At 40.3% G+C, this 25,242-nt stretch overlaps 1 protein-coding gene across 8 annotated transcripts in view; it reads left to right on the top strand.

Annotated features, from left to right (window-relative positions):
- The window catches only part of LOC149124746 (uncharacterized), a 77,070-nt gene extending 52,093 nt beyond the window's left edge, over nt 1-24,977 (top strand). For 7 of the 8 annotated variants that reach the window (XR_016213021.1, XR_016213014.1, XR_016213022.1 and 4 more), the window contains one exon: nt 8,498-8,785. Coding sequence is in view for 2 of the 8 variants with exons in the window: in XM_089303935.1 (XP_089160061.1) it covers nt 8,498-8,510 (13 nt within the window). In the remaining 6 variants the exon portion in view is untranslated. Of the gene's footprint in view, nt 1-8,497; nt 8,786-24,781 lie in introns of those variants that run through there. The other variant, XM_089303934.1, reaches the window with a different exon arrangement.
- Nucleotides 24,978-25,242: the final 265 nt, after the last annotated feature.

The following is a 25,242-nucleotide window of genomic DNA, read 5'->3' as shown; positions in this document are numbered from 1 at the left end:
TTCCCAGGCCATAGAAGAGAGCTGGATCAGAAGTGGAACAGCTGAGTCTCGAACCAGTGGCCATATGGAATGCTGGCTCTGTAGGCTTTACCTGCTACGCCACATTGCCAGCCCCTTTTTAGCAATTTCTTTAAAAGATTTATGTATTTAGGGGCCAGCGCTGTGTCACAGCATGTTAACACCCTGGCCTGAAGCGCCAGCATCCCATATGGGCGCCAGTTCTAGTCCTGACTGCTCCTCTTCCCATCCAGCTCTCTGCTACAGCCTGGGAAAGCAGTAGAAGATGGCCCAAGTCCTTGGGCCCCTGCACCCACGTGGGAGACCTGGTTGAACCTCCTGGCTCCTGGCTTCGGATCGGCGCAGCTCCAGCTGTTGTGGCCAATTGTGGAGTGAACCAGCGGATGGAAGACCCCTCTCTCTCTCTCTGCCTCTCCTTTCTCTGTGTAACTCTCTGACTTTCAAGTAAATAAAAAATAAATCTTTATAAAATAAAAGATTTATGTATTTATTTGAATGGCAGAGTTACAGATAGGCAAAGGCAGAGAGAGAGAGGTCTTCCATCTACTAGTTCACTCCCCAGATGGCCACAAAGGCCAGAACTGCACCCATCCGAAGCCAGGATCCAGGAGCCCCTTTTGAGTCTCCCATGTGGGTGCAGGGGCCCAAGGACTTGAGCCATTTTCCACTGCTTTCCCAGGCCATAGCAGAAAGCTAGATGAGAAGTGGAGCCGCCAGGACTCAAACTGGTGCCCATATGGGATGCCGGCACTCCAGGCAGTAGCTTTACCTGATACAACACAGTGTCGGCCCTTTAGAAATTTTAATAATAGACTTCGTGAAGTTTTAGTATCTTAACTTTCTCAAAGTTTGGCTTCTTGAGACTAATCTTTCAGTCTCACTACCTTCAACTCCATTTTAAGAAATGAGATATTTCAGTTATTCAAGTTTACTGCACAACTCATTGATCAATATGTAGTTGAGATACAGCAGAGCAGTCTCGATCAATCTTACCTTCCACCACGGTTGCTGGATGATCTCTAGTGATCTGGAAGCAGATTGTTTTTGGTGATGATCCACTATCATTTTTCTTGTGCCTTTTATAATATTTCCCTACAGGTATGTCTAGTAGTCATACAGCATTCTGACTGCTAAAATCATATGGCATGTGCAGGCTAAATATTCCTCTTTCTTTTTCTGCCTCCCTTCACTTACCCTGCATAAATACATCACACTTCTTTTCTTTCTTGGTGATGATTCCAGCTAGGGAAACAGAGGAAATTGATTGATTACCTTCAAGTATGAATGACCACCAGTTGGCTTCATATATTCCATTGCTGGGATTACCATGATTATCAGTCACTTTTTTTTTTTCTAGTCCTCAAAAGATAAAGCTCAGTGATAGGGTCTCAGGCAATAGAACAAAAAAAGCTTTAAAACCAACTGTAAGAGAAGAACAAAAGGCTGATGTTGTACTGAAGTGGGTTAAGCTGTATCTTGCAAACTGGCATCCTGTATCATAGTGCTGGGTATGAGTCGCAGCTATTTTACTTCCAGTCCAGCTTCCTGCTAATGCCACCTGGGAAGTAGCAGAAAATGGTCCAAGTACTTTGGACCCTGTCACCTGTGTGGGAGTCGAAGATGGAGTTAGTGGTTCCTGGCTTTGGCCTGGTCCAGCTCTTGATATTGTGGGCCATTTGGGGAGTGACCTGTATGTGTCTCTTTCTGTCTCTGTTGCTCTGCCTTTGATATAAATAAATAGATGATTTTTTTTAAAAAGAAGAGCTATATCTCAATATTATCCTCCTCCTTGCCATGTTACGTACCTTCATGAAATGTTTCTTACATGTTTTTCCAAACAACAAAAAGAATAAAAAATATACACATAAAGTATATATTTATTAAAATTCTTAAGTCCCAACAGAAGGTTATAAATTTGTCTCATATCAGGAACCAAGAAAGGTGTGAGATTTTACTGTACCTACAAGATAACAAGTTAGCCTGTCACAGTTTGCTGGTAGAAGACACGTGACTCTTGGTTCAGAGACATAGGACAGTTTCTAACTCAAAGCAACAATAGTAACCAGGGAATCAACTCCCTGGGCTCTAATTCCCACAGGATGACACAAAGAGGGCCAGATAATATTTGAACATGTAGTAAATTTTGTTACATGAGAGGAACCTGCATATAGCAGACTGGTATCTTTTATAGTAAGCAGTCAATATGTATGCTTATCCTTTGCTCTGGAGACTGACTCTTTACTTAGTGTAGGGTTAACTTTATGGTCATTAAGTAAACTGAAAATAGATCTTTGTAAAAATTAAGAGTGGGAATAAGAGAGGGAGGAGGAAAAAGGGTTGGAGCATGGGTGGGAAGTGTCACCATGTTCCTAAACTTGCATAATTTAAATAATTTTTTTTAAAAAGAAAAGCATTGTCTTCACTATATTGAGCTCATAGCTCAACCAAGCAAATGTCCCCTGTTTTTGCTGTACCAAAAGCTTTTTATCAGCTAGCAAGAACAGAATCATTCCTATTTCACCTTTAGAGATGCCTTGACTCCACAGGCAAAAACATGCTACTTTACAGCTTGGATTGCAAAGTTTGATCTCTGTAGATGATTTAGGTTTAGCTTGAACAGCATCAAAGTCCTTTGAGAATATATCTTATTCTAGGGAACTTGCTGGATGTTATCATGAAATCATCTTAAGTTCTTTCCCAAATCCATCCTAAGGACTAGAAGAAATTTGCAGAGCAAAAAGATCACAAAAGTTTATGTAAATTTCTCTGAGTCAATTTCTCATTCTTCAGTGGGTTACCTTCCACAGAATTGTAGGTCCACACAGAGCAATAAGATCTCAAGTAGTCATGAACACCTCATCTCTGATTTCTCTTGAGAGTTTGTCTTAGAGAAATTTCCCTGAAAAGGCCAAAGTTCTCTTCTTTCACTCAAGACCTATTACCAAAAAGTCTAAAGTCCTTTCTTGTAATCTTCAAATAGATTTATGATTTGCATGATAGGAGAAATTAGCCATAAGATGGGCCTACTTTTTCCATTTTTTCCTTAAGAAGTATTGTATAGCCTGCCCTTCATCTCTTAAGAGTACCTGGTCAAGTTTTATTAATGTCTCAGGTTCTTACCTATATAGTCAAAACTTTCCCTCCTTTAAGATAGGCATATGTATCTCAGTAACACTCCTCAGATAGGGGACACACCTGGGATGAATCTTAGTACTGTATATAGACATCCTGATGCTAACCACCAGAGTGGAAAGGAAGTGTCTTCCCCTCACTCCCAACTGGCAGCAGGTTTACAACCATCAGAACAGCATTTGAGCTGATCTTTGAACCTATTTCATAGTATTCAGCACCTTCCATATGACTTCACATTAACAGGCAATAGCGAGGAGAAACATTTATTGCCCAGTACACTGTATAATTGACCAACATATTCAGTACTGATTTGTGTGGATTACCCTCAGGTACCTTTAATTGGCTTCTGAATCCCTCATCCTTCCTGTTCTATACAGCCATGTCTCTTTCAGCATCCCATCCTTATCTGTAAAACTGCAAAGCACTGGCAATAGATTCTACCATAAGCCAAGTTAGCATGGGAGGAGACACAGACTCCTATGGCAGAGACAAAGAATAACTTATTAATTACATCAATAAACTAGAGAATGAGCATTTTTGAGCCAGTTCCTTGAGATCCAGTTTGCTTAGCGTGATGTGAAGAGGGCCCAATGATACCTACACACATAATGGGACATGGTAAAAGGAGAGGAAATATGAGCTTAGGGGACCAAAGCATTTAATAATGATCAGTATGCACACTGCTCTTTGTTCTAGAGGGAGACACTATTTCCAGCTTCCAAAAGCTTAAGAAAACTTGTTCTTTGCTCTGGACAGAGTCACTGTCTCTATAGTCAAAGGCTATGATACGAACTTGCTTGAAAAGATGACGTGGAATAAAGATGGATGATTCTCTTTCAGATGTGTGGAAATAAAACAGGCCTCCCCACCCCACAGAGAACTGTTTCCCTATATCTGCAACCACAGGCAGCCCTTGTTGTATAAGAGCTCATCTGAGAGCAGTAATACTGTGAAAACAACTTTGGAAGTATTAATGAGAGTTTTGAGGTTTTTATTTTTTGATAGCTGAAAAGTGCATTTCAGTGGACAGCATTTTTAGCAGTTTATCAAATGTTATATTAAGATTACATGTTTAGGGCCGGCGCCGTGGCTCAATAGGCTAATCCTCCGCCTTGCGGCGCCTGCACACCGGGTTCTAGTCCTGGTCGGGGCGCCGGATTCTGTCCCGGTTGCCCCTCTTCCAGGCCAGCTCTCTGCTATGGCCCGGGAGTGCAGTGGAGGATGGCCCAAGTCCTTGGGCCCTGCACCCCATGGGAGACCAGATTAAGTACCTGGCTCCTGGCTTCGGATCAGCGCGATGCGCCGGCCGCAGTGCGCCGGCCGCGGCGGCCATTGGAGGGTGAACCAATGGCAAAAAGGAAGACCTTTCTCTCTGTCCCTCTCTCTCACTGTCCACTCTGCCTGTCAAAAAAAAAAAAAAAAGATTTCATGTTTATAGAAGACGTACACTGAGATTTCCTTTGTAAGTTCTCATGAACTGTCATACTTCCTAATAACATGATCACAGTATTTTAGTGAATGGATCAGGACTTATCCTATCTTACGGTATTTATTAGATTGTAAAAAGCCATTGAACTTCACAACAAAAGTGGAATCTGTAGATGTTTTGCATTGGAAATATGAAATTGGGTCTGCAGGACAGTGGTCCCAGACTGGCAGCTTAATTTTCCTATTTAGAAACATGGGATGGTTTTATCTTACTAATAACTAGAAGCAACACCTCTTTTCTCATTCTAAGACCTCACGTGTATGTTTCCATTCTGATGCATCTTCCCAACAGGTGAAAAAGTTGCAGAAGGTTCAGATAATGACTGAATGTGGACAAGTTGCTATCTGCCTATATAGATTTCTTTTCCTTTTTTTTTTTTTTTTTTTTTTGACAGAGTGGACAGTGAGAGAGAGAGAGACAGGGAGAAAGATCCTCCTTTACCATTGGTTCACCCTCCAATGGCCACTGCAGCCGGCACACCACGCTGATCTGAAGCCAGGAGCCAGGTGCTTCTCCTGGTCTGCCATGCAGGTGCAGGGCCCAAGCACTTGGGCCATCCTCCACTGCCTTCCTGGGCCACAGCGGAGAGCTGGAGTGGAAGAGGGGCAACTGGGACAGAATCTGGCACTCCAACCGGGACTAGAACTCGGTGTGCCAGCGCCACAGGCGGAGGATTAGCCTCTTGAGCCACGGCACCTTCCCTATATAGATTTCATTCATCCACTACCTTTTCTGGTAATTTTCTTTTTTGGGGTAAACTGAGTTATTCTCAAGTACTAATTGGCTTTAGTGCTTTCAAATTCTGGCACTCCTAGTTACTGTGGAAACTTAGACAATGCATTTAATGTATGAGGTTAGGTTTTTCACTCTAAAAATAGGAGATATGGGCCAGCATAAGGGCACTGGTTCATATCCTGGCTACACGACTTCTAACCCAGCTCTCTGCTAATGGCCTGGAAAAAGTAGCAGGATAAGGCCCAAATGTTTGGGCCCCTGCCACCTATGTCAGAGACACAGATGAAGCTCCTTGTTTTGGCCTGCCCCAGCCCTGGCATTTGTGCCCCTTTGGTGAGTAAACCAGTAGATGGAAGACCCCTCTCTCTCTGCCTCTCTCCCTCCCCCTCTCCCTCTCTGTATTTCTGACTTTCAAATAGAGAAATAAATCTTTTTTAAAAAGGAGATATAAAATTCTCTTATTAAACTTATTGGGCCTACTGAAATAAAAATAAGGTGTCTAAAAAACTATATATTTCACAGAACACAGTAAGTTCTCACAATAAGGTCTGTCCACTTCTTTCCTATATGATTTCATTATATATAGATAGAAAGTTCTCATTGTTCATTGTAATGTTTTTCTTTTTTTTCCAGTAAAATTCTTTTATTCGGATTCAACCTAAAATAATTTATTCAATCTGTCTTTGACGTGGAAATGAAATCTCTAACTCCATAGAGTATAATAGAGAAGTACTAAATTTGCATATTTCCAGGAAAAGATTCTGCTTCATGCTTTGGGAATCTACCACAGTCATCCAGAAGACCACTGTCATGTTTTTCATTGATTCACATATTCTTCTGTCTTCTAGGAACAGAAATTAGTCATCTCAGAAGCATCTGAGGATTTATTTTATTTAAGGATTTTAAGGATTCATTTTATTTATTTGAAAGGTAGAGTGGGGGGGGAGACAGAGAGAGAAAGAGAGAGAGAGAGAGAGGTCTTCCATCTGCTAGTTCACTACACGAGGGGCTGGGCACTTGGACCATCTTTCACTGCTTTCCCAGGCACATCGTCAGGGAGCTGGATTAGAAGTAGAGCAGCTGATACTGAAGTGTACTCATATGGGATGCCAGCATCACAGGTAGCGGCTTAACCTTCTGCACCACAATGCTAACCCCAGGACCTTGCCTTTAATCCCGGAGAAGAAACTCCTCAGACTGCTTACTCAATACCCTTGTTTATGCTGACCCCAGGATTATGTCCGTATCGACTAATGAAGACTATATAGAGACCACATGAATCTTGAGATGTGATTCCATGTGAGAGTTCCTGATACAAGGGAGTGTGTTAAAAAGCTAAAGAACAGATTTGCAATATCTAAAATCCTTAGAATCTCAGCTTCAAATCCTGGCAGGATTGAATTAGCTTTTTTTTTTTCTCTGGAATAGTTAAACTTAGTTTCATGTGTTTTGTCTGAGTACTGTGTGTGGGAGTGGGAATCTATATCATTCAGATGGAAGCTTTCATCTGTTTCAAGCCTGTATGTATATTAAAACAGCCATGAAATTTTATATGTGTTCAAAACCTAAAAATATCAGCACAGACCTTAAGAAAATCAGACAGTGGGCTGAAGAAAGATTTAATATTCAGTATTTTTCCTTATTGTTTCTTTTTGTATTTTCATAAAGAGTTGGGCTGACAGGAGCTTGAAAAATGCACTTTGAAAACTGAGCAGTTGTCCATTTAAGATGAGAATTTCAGACACTGTAAAATAAAACAAAACCACAACATGATGTTCAGTAGCTGAATTTTAGGGCCCACATTGCCCAAGTAACAGTCTTAAACTTCCTCTTTGTTATCTTTTTATTTTTCTGACAAAAAAAAAAAAAAGCAGTAGTGTTGCCAACATAATCTTGAGTTCTCTTAGATTAGGCACACAGGGGACAAGATGAGGAAATAAGGATGCCTTATTTTCATGAATGGCATCAAATGGATGGATGGGAGTCAATTCTGAAAGTGGAATCCTTGGATATTAAACTGAGGTCATAGCTGATAGTTCCCATGGTTTTGTATTGTTGTTTTTAAAATAATTTATCAAGTGCAGAGCTAAAAAGCAGTGTTTGCTAAAGAGCAAGTGTCAATGTTTGTCAAGCTAGTAAAGCAGTAAGGGATTCTCTAATAAGTAGAGCTGAACGCATCTCTGTGCCAGATCAGGATCTAAGTACACCAGAGAGCCATGTTTACCCCTGTCCCAGACGTTCTATAGCCATCTGCAGACTCACCTTGGGCTTTCAAGCCAATACTTCAATGGCCGAGGAATAGTAGGTAAGTAATTAGACTTACCCAACTTTGCTCCATGAGCTGGAGAACAACACACCTTTACTACCCTTGACTCCATGGCCCCACATCCTCCCCTTCTACCCACTCCTCCACATGAAAGTCAGAGCTTGAGCGTATGAGTGCCTATTTTTGGTAAATGCCATGGTTTTTCACATCACTGAGTAAGCATGAAAATTTCTCTGTAAATATTTGAATCATTTCATTTATAGTCAAGGACACTTTCTCAAAATGAACATTTTACAGCCAACAAATTTGACTACACATCTGGGTTTGAAACCAAGAGAGGCAGAAATTCTATAGTTAATCGAACTAATTTGTATTACTATTCTTATCCAGTGGTCTCACTTTGAGGAAACCACAGAGATGCCACTTGGGAAGTGTCACCTTTAGGGGTGGGGCTGAGTTGAAGTGTTGGATCTTTAGGTGATCAATGATTATGTTAAGATACAATATAAAATTAGGAAAAAAAGTCAACGAGCATTTTTTGGAGTAGCAATTTTTGAATTGCAATTTTGTGTAGCAAATTTTTGGAGTAGCAAATTTTGAATTAGGAAAGAATATATGCTGTATGACATCATGCAAGGAGTAAATCGCTCAGTTAAGGGTTAACAAAAGACTGAATCATAGTCTGCCTATTGCATTATTTAATTTTGTTGGGTTGGACAAGTTATATACTCATATTGTCTCAGTTCCGTCTTTATAAAATAAGAAATTGGTTCAGATCAGAGTTCTAAAAATTTCTACTTTATACATGTGAAAATATCTGCAAAAATAAAATTGATTCTGTGATAAAATGTTTCCAGGCAAATGCTGTAGGCTAAGCCTCTGCCTGAAGTGCTGGCATACCGTATGGGCACCAGTTCATGTCTCGGCTGATCCTGCTCTCTGCTTGCGGCCTGGGAAAGTAGTGGAAGATGGCCCAAGTGATTGGGCCCATGCACCTGCATGGCAGACCTGAAAGAAACTCCTGGCTCCTTGCTTCAGATCGGCTCACCTCCAGCCATTTCAGCCATTTGGGAAGTGAACCAGCTAATGGAAGATGTTTCTCTCTCTCTCCCTCTCTTTGTCTGTAACTCTACCTCTCAAATGAATAAATAAATAAATAAATAAATTTTTTTATTAAAAAAGCTGCATACTACATGTTCCAAAAGTACATTTGCATACTAATGTCTGAAAGGTTCTGTGGTGAAGAATCTTGGCTTAATTTTAATACAGGATAAGGGTATTTTTAAAAAGTTCATGGAAAATAGAATTAAAAGATAAATTTATTTTGATGCAAGGAAACTTTGAAAGCCGTGCATAGTTTTTTCATAATACATATTTTCCATCAACTTTTTGAAGTCGCCTTATATATTCCAAAAATATCTCTTGGGAATAAACTATTGCAGATATCTTTACGATAGCCTGGGTTCAATGAGCTCTCTTTAGGGAATGTTCAGTTACACTGATTACTCTGTTTTTGTTATATTTTGTTAAAAGAGAAATTTTCTCTGCTGAGTTTTTTGTAACTTCTCAGGTAAAGAATAACAAGAGGTGGAGGGCCGGCGCCGCGGCTCACTAGGCTAATCTTCCACCTAGCGGCGCCGGCACACCGGGTTCTAGTCCCGGTTGGGGCGCCGGATTCTGTCCCGGTTGCCCCTCTTCCAGGCCAGCTCTCTGCTGTGGCCAGGGAGTGCAGTGGAGGATGGCCCAAGTCCTTGGGCCCTGCACCCCATGGGAGACCTGGAGAAGCACCTGGCTCCTGCCTTCAGATCAGCGCAGTGCACCGGCCGCAGCGCGCCAGCCGTGGCGGCCATTGGAGGGTGAACCAACGGTAAAGGAAGACCTTTCTCTCTGTCTCTCTCTCTCACTATCCACTCTGCCTGTAAAAAAAAAAAAAAAAAAAAAAAAAAAAAAAAAAAAAAAAGAGGTGGAATAGTTTAACTGCCAAAGAATTCATTAGAATGAGTCATTGATTTCTTGATCTTATTTAAGGTACTTTCCATTATTGAAATTTATGATTCTAACATTCTAATTGGAGATTGGAGACAATTATTCCTATAAGAAATTGTGTTTTCTTAACCTTCTAGAAAGACTTTTGCTGTTTTATTTGTCAATTAGCCTGCAAAAAATGTCTGTATTTTCCCCCAGCTTCCTGTTTTTACATAATGACAGCTTTATCTGTAAGCAATAGAGGCATTTTATAGCCATGGTTAGGACTTGGGATGTTTCTGAAAAATCATGATTCTCATCATGTAATATCTTTAATTAAATTTTAAGCAATGAGTTGGTATAGGTTCATACAAACATTCAAATTTTTGATTATTATTTAGGACACTATATCAGAATATATGTATTATTGATTTTATTTAATCATGCTTTTTTCTTAAAAATATACATACTTCAGAGAAATGCAAGAGAAAGTACATGCTTGTATCTTGAAGTAGATGTTCAAGTTTGTTTTTGAAGATTTTTTCTTCAAATCATTAAACCTCATTATATGTTCTATTTCTTTCATCAAAAAGGTTCAAGATATATTTTATTTTGATTTAAAAATGCCTCCAATGAGTCCACTGTCAAAAAACAAATACCATGTGTTTTATTCACCATAAGGAAAAGTTTAAAAATTTTCCCAATTACTCACTCTTTAATCGGTCATTCTTTATTTAGAGAAGATATTGAGAATGGTAAAATACTCCCAGCACCCACAAGGTGGCATGGCCTTCTTGTTCAATTCAGTTTCATTAGGTTAGTTCTGTTCTACTGGCTACTATATTCTAGATTCTACTCTACTAGAGTTTTTAATTTTACTTTTTGGTTTCATTTTTCCTCTCTTGAAGTAAATAAACAGTATGTATATTTCTAGAAACAGACATATTTTTCACAGAAATATTCAAGTATAGTTTACCTCTTCTATTTTTTCAGCACACTTTGGAGCTGAATTTAAATTATTTGACTTTGTATACAGCTTAGTACTTGCAGTCACTACTTAGGAGGCCTAGTAAGTACTGGTACTCAATAAATGTTTACTATAGAATTTCAAGTTATCTTACTGAAAAGAAGTATTGAAATACTCAGTATTATTAGAACAATTTATGGATACTTTGTTTTATTATACTTTCTGGTGAAACAGCTCTGCTTCCATTGTCCAGAAAATACTATTATCTTCAGTATTAGAAAAATATCTCATGTATTAGGCTAAAATTTCTATCCTATCTCAATTATAAGAAAGAATGTTATCCCTTTACTCTTTAATTTAGTAAACATTTGTGAACCATCTCTCTATAACTGTATATATACACTGTATAAGCTGCATATAATGATAATAGTGTAATATTCAACAAATATTTATTATGGGAACAAATGGTGTAGATGGTGGATAGTGTATTAAATGGATAGATATATATTAGGATAGGCATTAGGATAGAAATACAATAATCTTCATTAGGATAGACATAAAATCTTACATTAGGATAGACATACAATAAACTAGATAAATAATCAAAATAAAAATATATAAGATGCTTGCTAGTGATAGGTACTAAGGAGAAAGAAATAAAGCAGAGAATGGAGAGACGACTCATGGGACCCAGTAGGGAGACTAATGCTTTTAATCTGGGTCATAAGAGAAGGCCTGTTTAGAATGGCAGCAGGGGCAGAAATGGCGTGGGCTCTAAGGTGGGAAGGGGTGCTAATCTGTTTGACTTGCTATAACAAAATACCATAACCTGTGTAACTTAAAGAGCGGACATTCATTTCTCACAGTTCTAGAGGCTGGGGTATTCAAGATCGTGGCAGATTCTGTGTCTAGTGACAGCCCACTTCCTGGTTCGTATACAGTGATTTCTTGTAATGTTACTTGATGGAAGGAAGGCGGTCTCTCTCTCGGGTCTCTTTTTAAAGGCATCAACCCCATTTATAAGTGCTGTGCTCTCATTATGTAATTGCTACTAAAGGCCTCACCTCCTAATACAATCACCTTGGCAGTAAGCATTTCAACGTATGAAGTGTGAGAGAACGTAAACACTGAACCATAGAGTTACTTTAATGTGCACTACCATAGGCTTTTATGTAAAATAAAATGAGAGGAAGGGGCGTGCACCTGTGCCTTGACAGGTAAATGCACACACACTTACAAGCTGAGTCCTGTGACCTGGAACAAACAGATGAGTGTTTCTAGATATTATTAACCGTCACACTTATAAACATGGCACACTTCAAATCCAGTCCTATTCTTTCTCTAAAAAGAAATACACTAGAGAGGATTTTGCTGAGGAAGGAAAATTTACCCAGGACTAAATGAGAAGGACACTCTGGGTGGCAAGAACCGTAGGAGTAAAAACACAAAACAGGAAAGTCAGAGATGTATTTGTGTCGGAATCCAAAAGAAAGGCTGTAAGCAGGAACAGCACGCACTACATGTACACTCCTTTTTATATCCACGTGGTAGGAAAAACAGTGATTTTAGCAAACTAATTTTTGTTTTAAAGTAAATACTTGTCTTCTTTGAACTTATTTATTTTTAAAGAATAATTAATTATTTGAAAGGCAGAATTAAAGAGAGAAAAAGAGAGAGTTATTTTACATCCGCTAGTTCACTCCTCAAATGGCCGCAATGGTCAGGACTGGACCAAGTCAAAGCCAAGGGTCTCCACATGGGTACGGGGCACATGCACCTGGGCCATCCTCTCCTACCTTCTCAGGCACATTAGCAGGTAGCTGTATTGAAAGTGGAACAGCTGTGAATCCAACTGGCACTCATACAGGCGATGGCTTTCCACACTGCACCAGAATGCCAGGCCGTAGTAGGCTAATTTGGAGAGAGAGAGAGAAATATCTCAGAATTTTAACTGAGGCAAATCATGAAATAAAATGAATAGACAGTATATGTGCCTGGTAATTTGTAATTTCAATCTGTTTTCCTTTCCAAATATGTTCTTTGTCATGGAGATTACAAACTTTTGACTTGAGGATGCTTGAGAGTCGGAAAGTAAATCTTGTATTTTCTGGACACCAGTGCTCCTTTTGAGATAAGGACCCCAGGATGCAGTGTCTACCTTGGAATATGCTACATTTTAGGTATGTGAGATCTCTGCAGTAGATAGAATCAATCTCTTTCTGAGAGGTTTTGCCAGAGGGAGAGCTCAAGTGAATGAATCTGATGGCTTTTTCTGGGTTTTAAACCTTTAGTGAGGGTCAGATAAGGGGATAGGAAAATATCCCTTGATTGTTTTAGAGAAAATAGAAAATGACCCTTCAAAAGTTAACTACTAAGGTTCTAAATGAATGTATACATTTGCTGCTGCCATTTTATTTCCTCATTTGTTTTTCAAGGCCATATAATAGGTTGCAGTATCAGGCTACCATTTCACATGTATAAGCTACCATTTATTTTTCTAAAATTCAACTGTCTGTTTTCAGACATCATTCTACTGGCACACCAAAAACTTTTAAGTATCAGAACTCTTAATGGACTTATACTTTCTAGAAGTTGCATTGCTTGAAAATTCTGATTCAGGCCAAGGCCTTATGTGAGTGAGATCTCCTCCACACAGATTGCCACAGAGAAATTGTCAACCATCTGCCATCTGTCCATATGGAACCTTCAGGCCTGTGGCTTTCCTGTTGGTTCTGTGATGCCTGTGGTAGCAGGAATGTGCTGCTGCTTCCTTGGCATTCTTGGGAGATGGGAATCTTCGCAAAGCCACCATTCATCCCATACACCTGAATGCTAATTATCTTCCCGAGCTCCTGTTACGTCTCCTGTGTCCTGCTCTAGACATTTTCAGCCACTCTTCTTTTTCCCTCCTTCCCCAAACCCAGAAAGAATGGTTTTGAACTCTATATGGCTGATAACCTGAATCATTAATGAATCTTCCAAGAGTTAACACTCAATAAACATAATGGTATATGCATACAGACTGTGTTCATAGTAATATGGGCATCTCTGTTTTTTAGGGCACTCATTTGTATGTGTGAATGTCCCTTGTGGGAAGACAGGTTACTGCTGTTTGGAGCAATCTAAGGCAACTTCTTTAATGTTTTAGAGTTTTATTCTCCTGATAAACAAACAATTGACACTAATCTTGCAATTCCTAATGGAAAGATTTTGAGGATTACATGAGGTAATTGTATAAACATGATCATTATTAGAATATACATATATGGTGCTTTACCAGCACCACAAATATATTTTTTGCAAAAAAATAAAATAAAATAAATGAAGTTTCTTCTGAATCTCAAAGGATCTGTGTGTTCAAAAGTGTTAAATTCAGTGACAAAAATTACTGCATTTATTAAATAGAAGGGTAGTTCTGTGGTTTGGATATTAGTTTGGGTGTGCAATGTCTTAAAAAAGCCCAGGTGATAAAGACTTGATCCCCAAACTCTTAGGTTAATGGTACAAAGAGAGTGGAAGCTTAATTCATTTATGGTATTGGAAGTTTCAGCCTTTGGGAGGTGATTGAAATGTATTGAGTTGCTAGGGTAGAGACTCCATGACTGCACCATGGTGGCTTTATAGAGAAAGACGTAGGCTTACGCACCGCCTCTTACCATGTGATTCTCTGGGCCACTTCAAGACTGCCAGCAAGAATGCCCTCATTAGATGCCCAACTGGTGGAGCTGCCCAAGGTTGGACTCTGAACTTCCAGAACCACGAGCAAAAATGAACATTTTATCTTTATAAAGTTAGCTTCTCTCAGGTATTTCATTGTGGTTATGACAAGCTAATAGACAGGTAAGGAATCTCATTATCATTGTAGATCTTACTCTTTTCCCCAAACTATAAATCTCTTCCATTCTACTCGTTTCCCACTTAACCTAAGTAGCAACTTCACCAGGGCATTATTATGTCCACACCCCTGAAATACTGTTGTAGCAAACTCAGAGCTAAAGTGTGAGATGATAAGCAAAGTGTCTCGGCCAACTCAGGTGGAATGAGGAGATGGAACCAGGGGCCTATACCTGCCTTGAGATTTAGCATTCCTGAAGTCTAGCATTCCCGAAATGATAGGATAGCAGGGGTAAAGATCAGGACATCTGAATAGGTGACCTCACACAGGGGCAGATACCTAGGATATGGCATTGCAAACATGACAGCTTCCCATCCCTAGCTGGCTCTAACCTTGTTTTCACTGCGCCTGCCCCCAGCAAGCACACATGCACATATGTGAGTGGAGTCATATGACCTTGAACACGTAGATAAATGTTTTCAGATATTGTTAACCTGCACACTGAGAAATATGGCACATTTTGATTCTAGTCTTATTTTCTTTTTTCTTGTTCTACTTAATTATTTCTCCTTTACATCATTTTACTGAGACAGAATTAAAGTTTAATTTAGAGTTTTTTTAAGCAAGGAGGAATAATTAGCACCATTTATTAAAAAATTTATATTTCCCTAATACTGTGCTGAGCACTTTAGATTCATTGTGTCATTTAATCCCCACAACAAACCTTTGAGGTTAGAATCATTATTACTTTGTTATCTTACTCAGAGAGGAAGAAACAAGTTTAGCAAGCTAAGTGGCTTGGTTTTCCCCTAGATCACACAGTGGATAGCAAAACTGAGATCTGAACTCAGACAGTTCATGCCTTAAACACAGCAGTATATGGAAAAGAAAACTGAGATGCAAAAAGATTCCAGGAACTCATTCAAAGTTCCAGAGTAAAGATCTGATCCTATGAAGTTTTTCCTGACTTCATACCGGTATTCTACCTCATCATCTTTGGTTGAATTCGAATGCAAACTGAGCAGGAAGGACCAGCTCCGTTTAGGAGCACTGTTGACACAATCCCTTTCCGTTAGCATGTGCAGCTCTGGTTTCTCAGTACTGAAGTAGGATTCACTGCAAAGTTTGCCTGATCAAGTGCCTCTACTCTGTCTACCTATTGACCTGCAGGGGTAGGTCCAAGTTCCTTGCGATCTAACACTTAAACATTTTGGAGTGACCACCTTAAAACACACACATATGAATACAAAATCATTTATTTAACTAGAATTAGAAATGTTGTCATATCAAATGACAGTTATCAGAAAGCTAACAACTACCGCATATATCTTAAAATTCTTGGAAATATTTTTCTTAATAAACTGCCTACCTCTTTCTCATTGTTTTTCCCTATGTAATTTTTTTGATTAACTCTTCATGTAACAACCAAAAAGTAAGTCACTTATTTCTTTACAATAGTTCATGTATTTTTATTTAATTGATGAAATGCGTAACATCAGCGCAGGTATACTTGCTTTGGGTAGTGTGGCTGCAGGTCTGTGCTATACATAGGAATTCTGACAAATTTTGTTTCATGAAATATCTAACAAAAAAATGGTGTAAGTATTGAGGAGGAGGCAGCTCCCTACCTATATTAATATGTTACAGAAGCACTATTCACAGATAAAATTTTGGTTCCATTCATATACCCACATACTCCAAGTGCTGAGTATTGTGGGACATGTTACATCACAGTACAACCTCTGACCCTTATGAGGCTAAAATTAAGGTGTCAGCAGAGTTGCATTTCTTCTGGAGGCTCCAAGGAAGGATTCCTTTCCTTGACTTTTCCAGATTCTAAAGGCCTTGCTGCTTTTCTTTGCCCATGGCCTCTTCACCTCTCTCCAAGACACATCAGTCCAACTTCGGAGTCCCCTGTTCCATTCCTTTATCTGGCTCTGATGAGACTTGGCAAGTGTGAAGTTGGCTCTTGCCCCTCTCTTAAAAGGACCCTTATAATTATATTGAGTCCACTCAGATAATCCAGAATAACCTCCCTGTTTCAAGAACCTTAACTTAATCACACTTGCCAAGTCTCCTTTGCTACATAAAGATATTCAGAGGTTCTGGGGGTGAAGTTGTAGACCTCGCTGGGCACCAATGCTCTCTGTAAGACATCATTCACAGGATATTTGCTTTAGGGAACAAATGATGGGACCCATACTGAGATCAGACCTTCTGACATCTGAGCTCCTGTTTCTTCATGAAACAATACTTTTACTAGAGTAGACATTTTTCCAAAGCATTTTGTGGCCAGAAATATTTACTGGACATAAAGACCACAAAAAGGCCTATATTCATATCAAGAAGTAGTATATATGTTGGGGAAATTGGCTCTCTTTATTTTAGCAACTTATGATCTGAATGAATGGACATATCATAAATATTTGATCAGTTTCTTCCTATGGCCTTTCATTTCTGGGAGATACTCAGTGTGCACCTGAGTGGAGACTGAGTCACTTTTCTCTTGCCTTGCCCCTTTTCTCTATGAGTTACAAAGAAACTAACTTGGCTTCAATGACAAGATTAAGATATTTGTTTAATGATGCTTCTCAGAGAGCTGACGACAACCTAATTAAGGAGGGCCTGTGATAACAACTAAAAACATTTTCAGAAGAAAATAGGTTGCAGATTGCCTCAATATGAATTGATAGGCAACAGAATCCCTGACACATTCTAGGTGCTCAATAAGTATTTGTTGAACTAATTACACATTTATAGATAATGAGTTTAGAAGGAGGATAGTTTTGCTTCCATAGAGCAGATTGCTTTATTGATGTCCTGGCTGGGATATAGCAATGACTCTGAAAGCACAAACTCCACAATCAAATGATGAAAAACTGGAAACAAGAAGGAAAAGGTCTTGGGATCTCATAAGCACCTTCTGGTCAATAGATATGAAAAAATGTTAGCAACTTGATGTCTACCATTGCACATTGAAGCCTCATAGCACTAGTTCTTAGGCCTGACTCAACAAAGTGCCATCTCTGAGTCATCTGACCACTTCCTGGGCTTTCCCCTCAAAGTCTTCACACCCAGGGTCTGCTTGCACCCCACCCTGCTGGAGGATGATCTCAGCAGGGTTCATTAACCAAAGCCTGGACAGAGCCTGCCTATGTAATAGTCCCTATGGAAGCCAGGATCCCATCTCTGGAGACTGAAGTTGAAGAGGGCTTCAACAACGACAATTAGTTGGGAATTTTCTCCTAAGTGTCATCTGTGAGAACCATCTGACCTTCCAAGCAAGACTGTCTCTGATGAGAAAGGGTGGTGTATGTCTTACAGGAAATTCAAAAATGACTTCAGGGCATTACATACATGATTAGCCAAAGGGTAAAGTATAGCACTGGAATCTTGCTTCTGATTTTTAGAGTAGACAGAAAACTGAGGGTGGAAGTGGGGAAGAGAAGGTCACTGGGGAAGGGTAGGCTTGATGATATAGTCCAAGGGGGAAAGTGTTCCCATGAAATTAGTCACTTGGCAAATATTTACTGGGCACTTAGTATGGAGTAGCCACTGTAATGGCCCTTGCTCCTCCTCACCTCTGTTTCCCCCTCTCTTGCCAGTTCTCATGTTGTTATTCCCAATTTGAATATTTTTCATAGTCAGAGCTGTACATATTTCATCACCTGATTCTTTGATCTAGGGACAATAGCAGCCCTTTGATAGCAGGATAGGAATATTTGTTTCATAATTTCACCTTTTTTAGAAACTTTGTAACCATGTCAGAAAAATTTAAAGTGTTCCCATGGCCTAACCACACCCTGACCTCCTTTTGGTCGTCCTAACTCCTTTTCATACTGTTTTTATTTTTTACTCAATTTGGTCACATTCTTTTGAGGCTAATTATATACTGGCCTTGCAATCTTCACAAGATTTGCACATGACAAGTTCTGATTTGCTTGTTAGTCAGTGAAGGCAATCTTCAAAATGAAGCTTCATAAATAACCAAAAGGAAGATTTTATACTCAACAGTAAAGCTAATTTATACTTACAGGGATTTTTCCATGATGCATTATACAGTGTTAGGCATAATATTTTAATCTCCTACTCTTTAACACCCATTTCAGCCATCCTGACTTTGATTGACCTATGGCGTCTGGAGGCTTCATAATGTATGGTAGGACACAGCACTACATCATCTTATGGGCTGCAGTGTGTTATGATGCAATATCTAAGGACTCTGTTCCTCCTTGCTTTCTTACACACACACACACACACACACACACACACACAGTTTTAATGATTCCCAAATTTAAATGATACTTCTCTCTCTTCTGTTACACTCTAGTTACTTTCTGTTAGCTCAAGGAAAGCAATTCTGAGAGACTCCAAGTATGTGTTTATGTAGATAACAGCACATGTCAACAACCTAAATATAGACTAACTTTTTTCCCTAGGATTCTCAGCACTCATCATAAAGTACTATCAATGATATGACCAATAAATAACCTATCAAGAGAAAATCTGTTGTGATAAACAAGGTGTATGGAGATATAGGTTCTAGAAATTCTTCAACTACTAATTAGCATTGTGACCTTCAGAAAAATCATACTTTTCTGAGCCTCTTTAACAGACCATCTACTTCTTGGGTTAAGAGGGCAAAATAGGATAATGCATGTGAAAGCAGCTTGAACAGTTTAATTTTTTACACAGTGTTTAAACTTAACTGTAACTAAGTTTGTAGAGTTGTTTTAGAATGGAATTTTTTTCTGTTCTTAAGTATATCCGTTGTGAAACTATTTTTAAAACAAGGATTGATTAAGACAACAAACCACATTTGTTAAGAGACTATGCACCAGTAATTAGGCACTACAAAATCCTCTTCTTTATATTCCAACATTCAAATTCAGGCCCCTTCTGTGGCGCTCAAACTCTTCACCTCTAAATCTGATCAGACTCAGACACTTTACCAGATCCTGACAACTTTTGATGGCTATAAGTATAGCTCTCTGTCAAAAATCCAGGTGGACAGAGACTTAGCTTTTCATCTGATTTTGTATATAAACAACCAATTAAGAGATTAAAAGGACACACCAGTTTTACAATGTGTTATTCACTGACATTGGCAGTGTGTTGGCACAGTGTTTTGACTGCACTGACAGGAGCGTATTTATAGGGAAGAATTCCACCTAGATTCCTTTTGTTCAGCTCATTACAATTGAGTTGTTACTACTCTAAACTCAGGGTTATTATAATAATTAGTACACACATTAATGTAACGAAATAGCATTTGTTCAGCTGAAGTCATATTCAGATGCAAGCCTGGTTTTCTCTTCTGTTCACTGGAGTCATCCTAACACTGTGAGACTGAGGAGATTCCTTTACTTTTATTTTTTTATTTTTTATTTTTGGTTTCCCTGTTAAATATTTCCAGGTCACAGTCCCATGTAGTTTGCATAATTCAGTGCCAATGAAGTGACAAACACTATCACATCAGTCAAAGGCAGGATTTGAAGAGTGCAGGTGTTCAGAAGATTGCACACCGTGTGCTGTTTTACTGTGGGATGCATTACAGCCTATGGGAGGATAGCAACACTTGATGGACTCCAATGACAGAAACACTTTTGCAGCTTGCTGCCAAGCCATACAGATGTGGAGGGAATGTTCAGAATCATCTAATAGAAACATGTTCAAGACCACCTGAGCCTCCTCAGTGGCACTTGTCCCTGGTTTGTTAGAGCCACAGGCTCACACACCTGCCGGGAAGTGTGAACACCCCTGTAGGTCTTTGTAAAATGCATCTGTGTGTAACTTTTGATAGCTTTTACAAAACATGCAATTACTGTTCAGAGTGAATTCCCTTCAGCTGCTTTCTAGTCAAGGGTAGAAGGTGTAAACATTTCTTGGTGCGCTGGAATTCCAAATGTCACTTGGGTCCTGGGCTTTGGGCCTTTTTATGTTGTCTGCACATATATTCCAGGCATGTCCAAGCTGAGAGGTTCAGGGTTCAAAGGGCATGTAGTCTGGAGAAATCACAGGTCTCTGCTGAAAACTCACCTTTGTAATAAAGTTGGGAGTGGCTATTTGAAGTAAATAGTAATTAATCCTTCAGCTGTGGTAAACAGAATGTGGCAGTGTGCTTTGGCATTCACGTTCAGCAATATTGATTGCGTTTTGGTGTTAAAAGTCATGAGAAAGAGATTTGAGGGGAGCTGGAATGACACATTCAGTCGCAGACTCCTTAGTGCTTGGCTTTTGAGATGAAGGAAAATGTTGTTGTTTGAGATGAAGGAAAATGTTGCAGCAACCTTGGGATGAAAAAGATGACCGAGCTTAAAGCAAGCTTTGTCACATTGCCCAAGACCCTATAACCTGAGCCGTCACTGGCTCCTGTGAGCCAGGCCCTCCCAGCTCAGGGACTCTGAGGTTTCACAGTTTCAGAGACTTCGGAGTTGCAAATCAGATTCTTCCCATAGGGGCCATATCAGGAACACCCACCTTCTTTGGAAAAGTTGAACAGGAACAATGACAGCTGTTTTTCATTCATTTATTTTGTCTGTGGTTTAATTCTCTACCGGCTTCATTTAGCACTGGAGGCTTTTGGTCCTGGATCTTCGGGTGTGTTGCATGAACTCTCTCTTCTTCCTCTACTGCACGCCCACTTCCCCACCTGCAGGATCTTTGCCTTGGAAGTCTCCTGTGGGTCCTCCTTCCCTGCGGGAGCTACTCTGTGGTGTCCACAGAGTGACATTTGTACTTAGGCCAGAGAGTGTAACGTTCTTTATTAAAGCTCTGGCCTTGCAGTTTCTCCTCCGCCCCTCCTAGGAAGTCAACCTCCCAGCGTCCCCTCAGGGCAGCTTTCCTAAGTCGCACTCCCTGAGGTGCTGAAGAATAGTGCCGGTGCCAACTGTGTACACTATGACTGTGTACACTATGTGCACTGAGTGACACTGTGACTCAGAAAGTCCATTCCATTCCCTCCTTTTGTATTCCTTCTTTGGTTTGTTCCTTCTTTCCAAAATGTTGACTAAGTGACTATTGTGTATGGGTAGGTCAGAAAATAGATGGCACATTTAAATGCTATGGTTTGCATAGTGCTTAATAGATGGGCAATTTCAAAGGTATGGGATGAAATAAGAAAGAGAACAAGCTGTGGTAGAAACCTGTGGATCTCAGGAACAGTGAGGAGCCATCGTCACCACTAGGCTTGAAGAGGAAATGATCAGAAGAGTTCACTACAAACCCAGAGGAAATGTGCATGGCAGTGGTCTCCTGAGATGAGCCATGGCCTTAACAAGTGAGTGGGACAGAGCCAAGTCCCGGTACTATGCCTCATTTCCAGACCTTATTCCCTTCGTGCCTGCAAGTCTCCAGCCAGGGCCTCCTATAGGCCTACAGATCTGGAAGCGGAATACCCAGGAGGCTGCAGTCCCCCCAGCCAAGGCAGCCTAATGAGGAGGAGGGTAAAAGGTGGATGAGGGGGAATAGGCAGAGTGTCCAGACCTCCTGGTGCCATAGACACAGCAGTGGCAAGCCCACCACTCAGAAATCTTGCCTCCTTGGTGGTGGCAATGAAAAACAAATGAAGGATTGCCACATATGGGCACAGAGAAGAGAGGATATTGACACTGAGGGGGAAAGGGGGAAGGGAAAAGGCTGGGGAGCATTGTCACCAAAGGCTTCTCTCAGGAGGCATGGCCTCAGTTGGCTGTTAAGTAGGATGTAGCTAGATGGAATGGAGAACTTTGAGCAGATGGAGTAGCATGTATAAAGTTCCAACACTGAGAGACTGACTACATGTTGCTAAAACTGGGTCACATGATAGAAAGGCCATGTAGCTAGAGATGAGGCTGCAATAGAGAAAAAGAGCCAGACTCTAGACAGATAGACTTGGGAGGTTGCTTTATAGACAATAGATATCCACCAAGATATTTTTAGTAGGCAAGAGTCATGACCAAATGTTACATGAGAAGATTACACCAAGGATGGTGAAGCAGTATCCCTGCCAGTGGGAGGGAAGGTAAGATTGAAGCCTAGGGATGAGGCAAGGCAGTGGAATACAAAGGGCTGTCCAAAGGTCTAAGTCCAGGCGCACCCATTCTGGCTTCCCCTCGGGGTCCAGGGTCCTCACAGTGTGTACAGTCCCTCCCATTCCCATTGCTGACCCACGCTAAGGGCCAGTGTGTCTTTCCATCTCCAAAATTTGCTCAACTGTGTTCTTTGTGCTTTCATTATGCCTCTTCTTCTAAGGGCATAGTGGAGGCTTTTCTCTAAGCTCCCAAAGGATTCAGACAACACCTATATTCCAACACTTGTTGTGCTATAATGAAATGATCTTTTTTTGTTTCCATTTCACCTGCTGAAATGTGATGTTCATGGATGTGGGGCCTCATCTCAGCCACCTTGACATCTGCAGTGCCTGGGTCACAGCAAATTCAGTACATATTTACTGAATTGAATTCAGCTGAATTTCAGACCTTCTGGTCTTAGCTTCCAGATTTTGGAAGGATGGAGTTGTAGAGAAAAGGAGCATCACATCGTCTTGACCAACCAGACTTACTGATTCAACGTGAGGCTCAAGGGTGAAAGATAGTACATTCAGGTCACTATCACATCCAAGTACCCAGCCAGATGTCTAGGTTCTCTAAAATTTCCTTTACCCCCCTCCCCCCAGTTATTTTTTCTTTTCTTTCTTTTTTTTTTTGGACAGGCAGAGTGGACAGTGAGAGAGTATTTTTTTATCTTGTAAAGACTCAAGAGCAACATCAAGTGAAATGATATTTTGGAGACATTAACTGTAAGGAGACATACAGCATTAATTTCCTGTGCATTTGGCTATGTTTAACAGTTAATTTCTTACATACCTTGCAAAAATCAGATGAACATAAGAAATACTAAAAAATAATAATAATTGAGATCAAGCAGAGTTTCTAGTAAATCTGAAGATTAAGGGTACAGAACTTTCACACGTTTTCATCTAGGAATCCTTGAAAGAGAAAAAAGAAGAAGGAAGTGAAATGGGAGGGATTGCTGCTGGCCTGCAATCCTAAGAGACAGTGGTGGAAGGGAGTGTCACAAGGAGACAATTGCTAGGAGGGCAAAGGGAAATTCTGACAATTACAATTTATTAGGTCTATGTTTTGGGGCCAGATTATCTACACAACCTTTAATACTCAGGCAGAACAGATATAATCTTTATTCCCATTTTACAGATGGACGCCCTGAAGTTCAAAGCAGTTCTTTCATTCAGCAGACACGGTGCCTCTGCTACATGCCTGAGGGCCGTGCTAATTCAGTGTCTTTTGCCAGAAGTCAGTCAACAGAACTGGATTGTGAACACTAATCCGTCTGAGATGAAAGACAATCTTTCCAGGACACAGTTTTCCTCTTTAGCCCACTTGGTTGTAGCTTTGCAGCACCATTTCTTTTATTCCATGACAGTAACATGATGACACTTGTTAGGGACACTGTGTGCTGTAGTGTTGTCAGACTTGCAGGGTTCAGATAGCATCTACCTACAGATTCCAGAAGTGTAACAGTTAGTGTGCAGAGGCTGCCCGCTGTCTAGTTCAGTCTTGACTGCTGTTCTCCGTGAGTGCAGAGTGCATCTGTAGAGGGTTCATGGGAGACTTAATTTTCAACACTTATGTTGTTTCTGGGAATTTGATGTGTCCTGGTTTTTGATAGAGTGATTATAAAATGCATGTTGGTTATTTCTGTGACAAATACAGGCTCCATAGATGCCTGAAAAACTTTACTCTCCTTTATGTTATATTAAGCTCAACTCTCCTCTTCATGGCTGCCTGTGGCCTACTAAGAGCAATTAAGAAGAAAAATGTCTTCTCGTCTCACATTTCCCATGTTTTTATTTGAGTGGGACTCCCATGGCTGGTGGCCACTAGCTTCAGCATTGCTCTCTGTAGTGGAGTAGGAGAGTAAGTTCAGTATGGCCACCAGTGTATGTCCAGTAATAAATGTGGCCAGAACACCTGTGAGCCCTTTAAAAAGAACAATAGGAGCCAGTGCTGTGGTGTAGTGGGTAAAGCCACCACCTGCAGTGCCAGCATCCCATATGGGCGCTGGTTCAAGTTCTGGCTGCTCCACTTCCGATCCAGCTCTCTGCTATGGCTGAAAAATAGAAGATGGCTCAAGTCCCTGAGCCCCTGCACCCACGTGGGAGACCTGGAGGAAACCTCTGGTTCCTGGCTTCAGATCGGTGTAGCTGTGGCCGTTGCGGCCATCTTGAGAGTGAACTAGCAGACAGGAGACTTCTTTCTCTCTGCCTCTGCCTCTCTGTAACTCTGCCTTTCAAATAAATAAATAAATAAATAAATAAATATTTTTTTAAAAGAAAGTTCATCCTACATCAGAGTGCCTGTGTTCGATTTCCAGCTTTGTCCAGCTTTGTCTCCTGATCGCAGCTTCCTTCTCCAGGCAACAGAGATGACACAAACAGTTGTGTTCCTGCCAGTCACCTGAGAGACCTGGATTGAATTTCTGGCTCCTGAAATCACCCTGCCCAGGGCAGTCATTGTATACATTTGGGTAGTAAACCAGCAAATGGGAGCTCTATGTCTCTTCTTCTCAAATAAATAAATAAATAACTTTTTAAGAAAATGGTAACCTTCCTGAGAGTGAAACACTGAGTTGATGGAATCAAAAGAAGATATTTCTCCTTCTCCTTCATCCGTATCTTTCCCTACCTTGTTTCCACCATCAAAAATATCTCTCTGTGAATGAAGTAGTCTTTCTTGAAGCCATAATGGTATAATTGGATTAATAATTAGTTTGCATTTATTTAGAAACTGATGGGAGATTAAGGACTGGTTGTCAGGAAAACTGAGAAGTTGACA

This window comes from Oryctolagus cuniculus, chromosome 9, assembly GCF_051225735.1.
Source record: "Oryctolagus cuniculus isolate XC-2025 breed Fujian yellow rabbit chromosome 9, ASM5122573v1, whole genome shotgun sequence".
In the NCBI taxonomy this organism is placed as follows: Eukaryota; Metazoa; Chordata; class Mammalia; order Lagomorpha; family Leporidae; genus Oryctolagus; species Oryctolagus cuniculus.
Note: the sequence above shows the minus strand (reverse complement) of the source record. Positions and strands in the feature narration are given on the sequence as shown.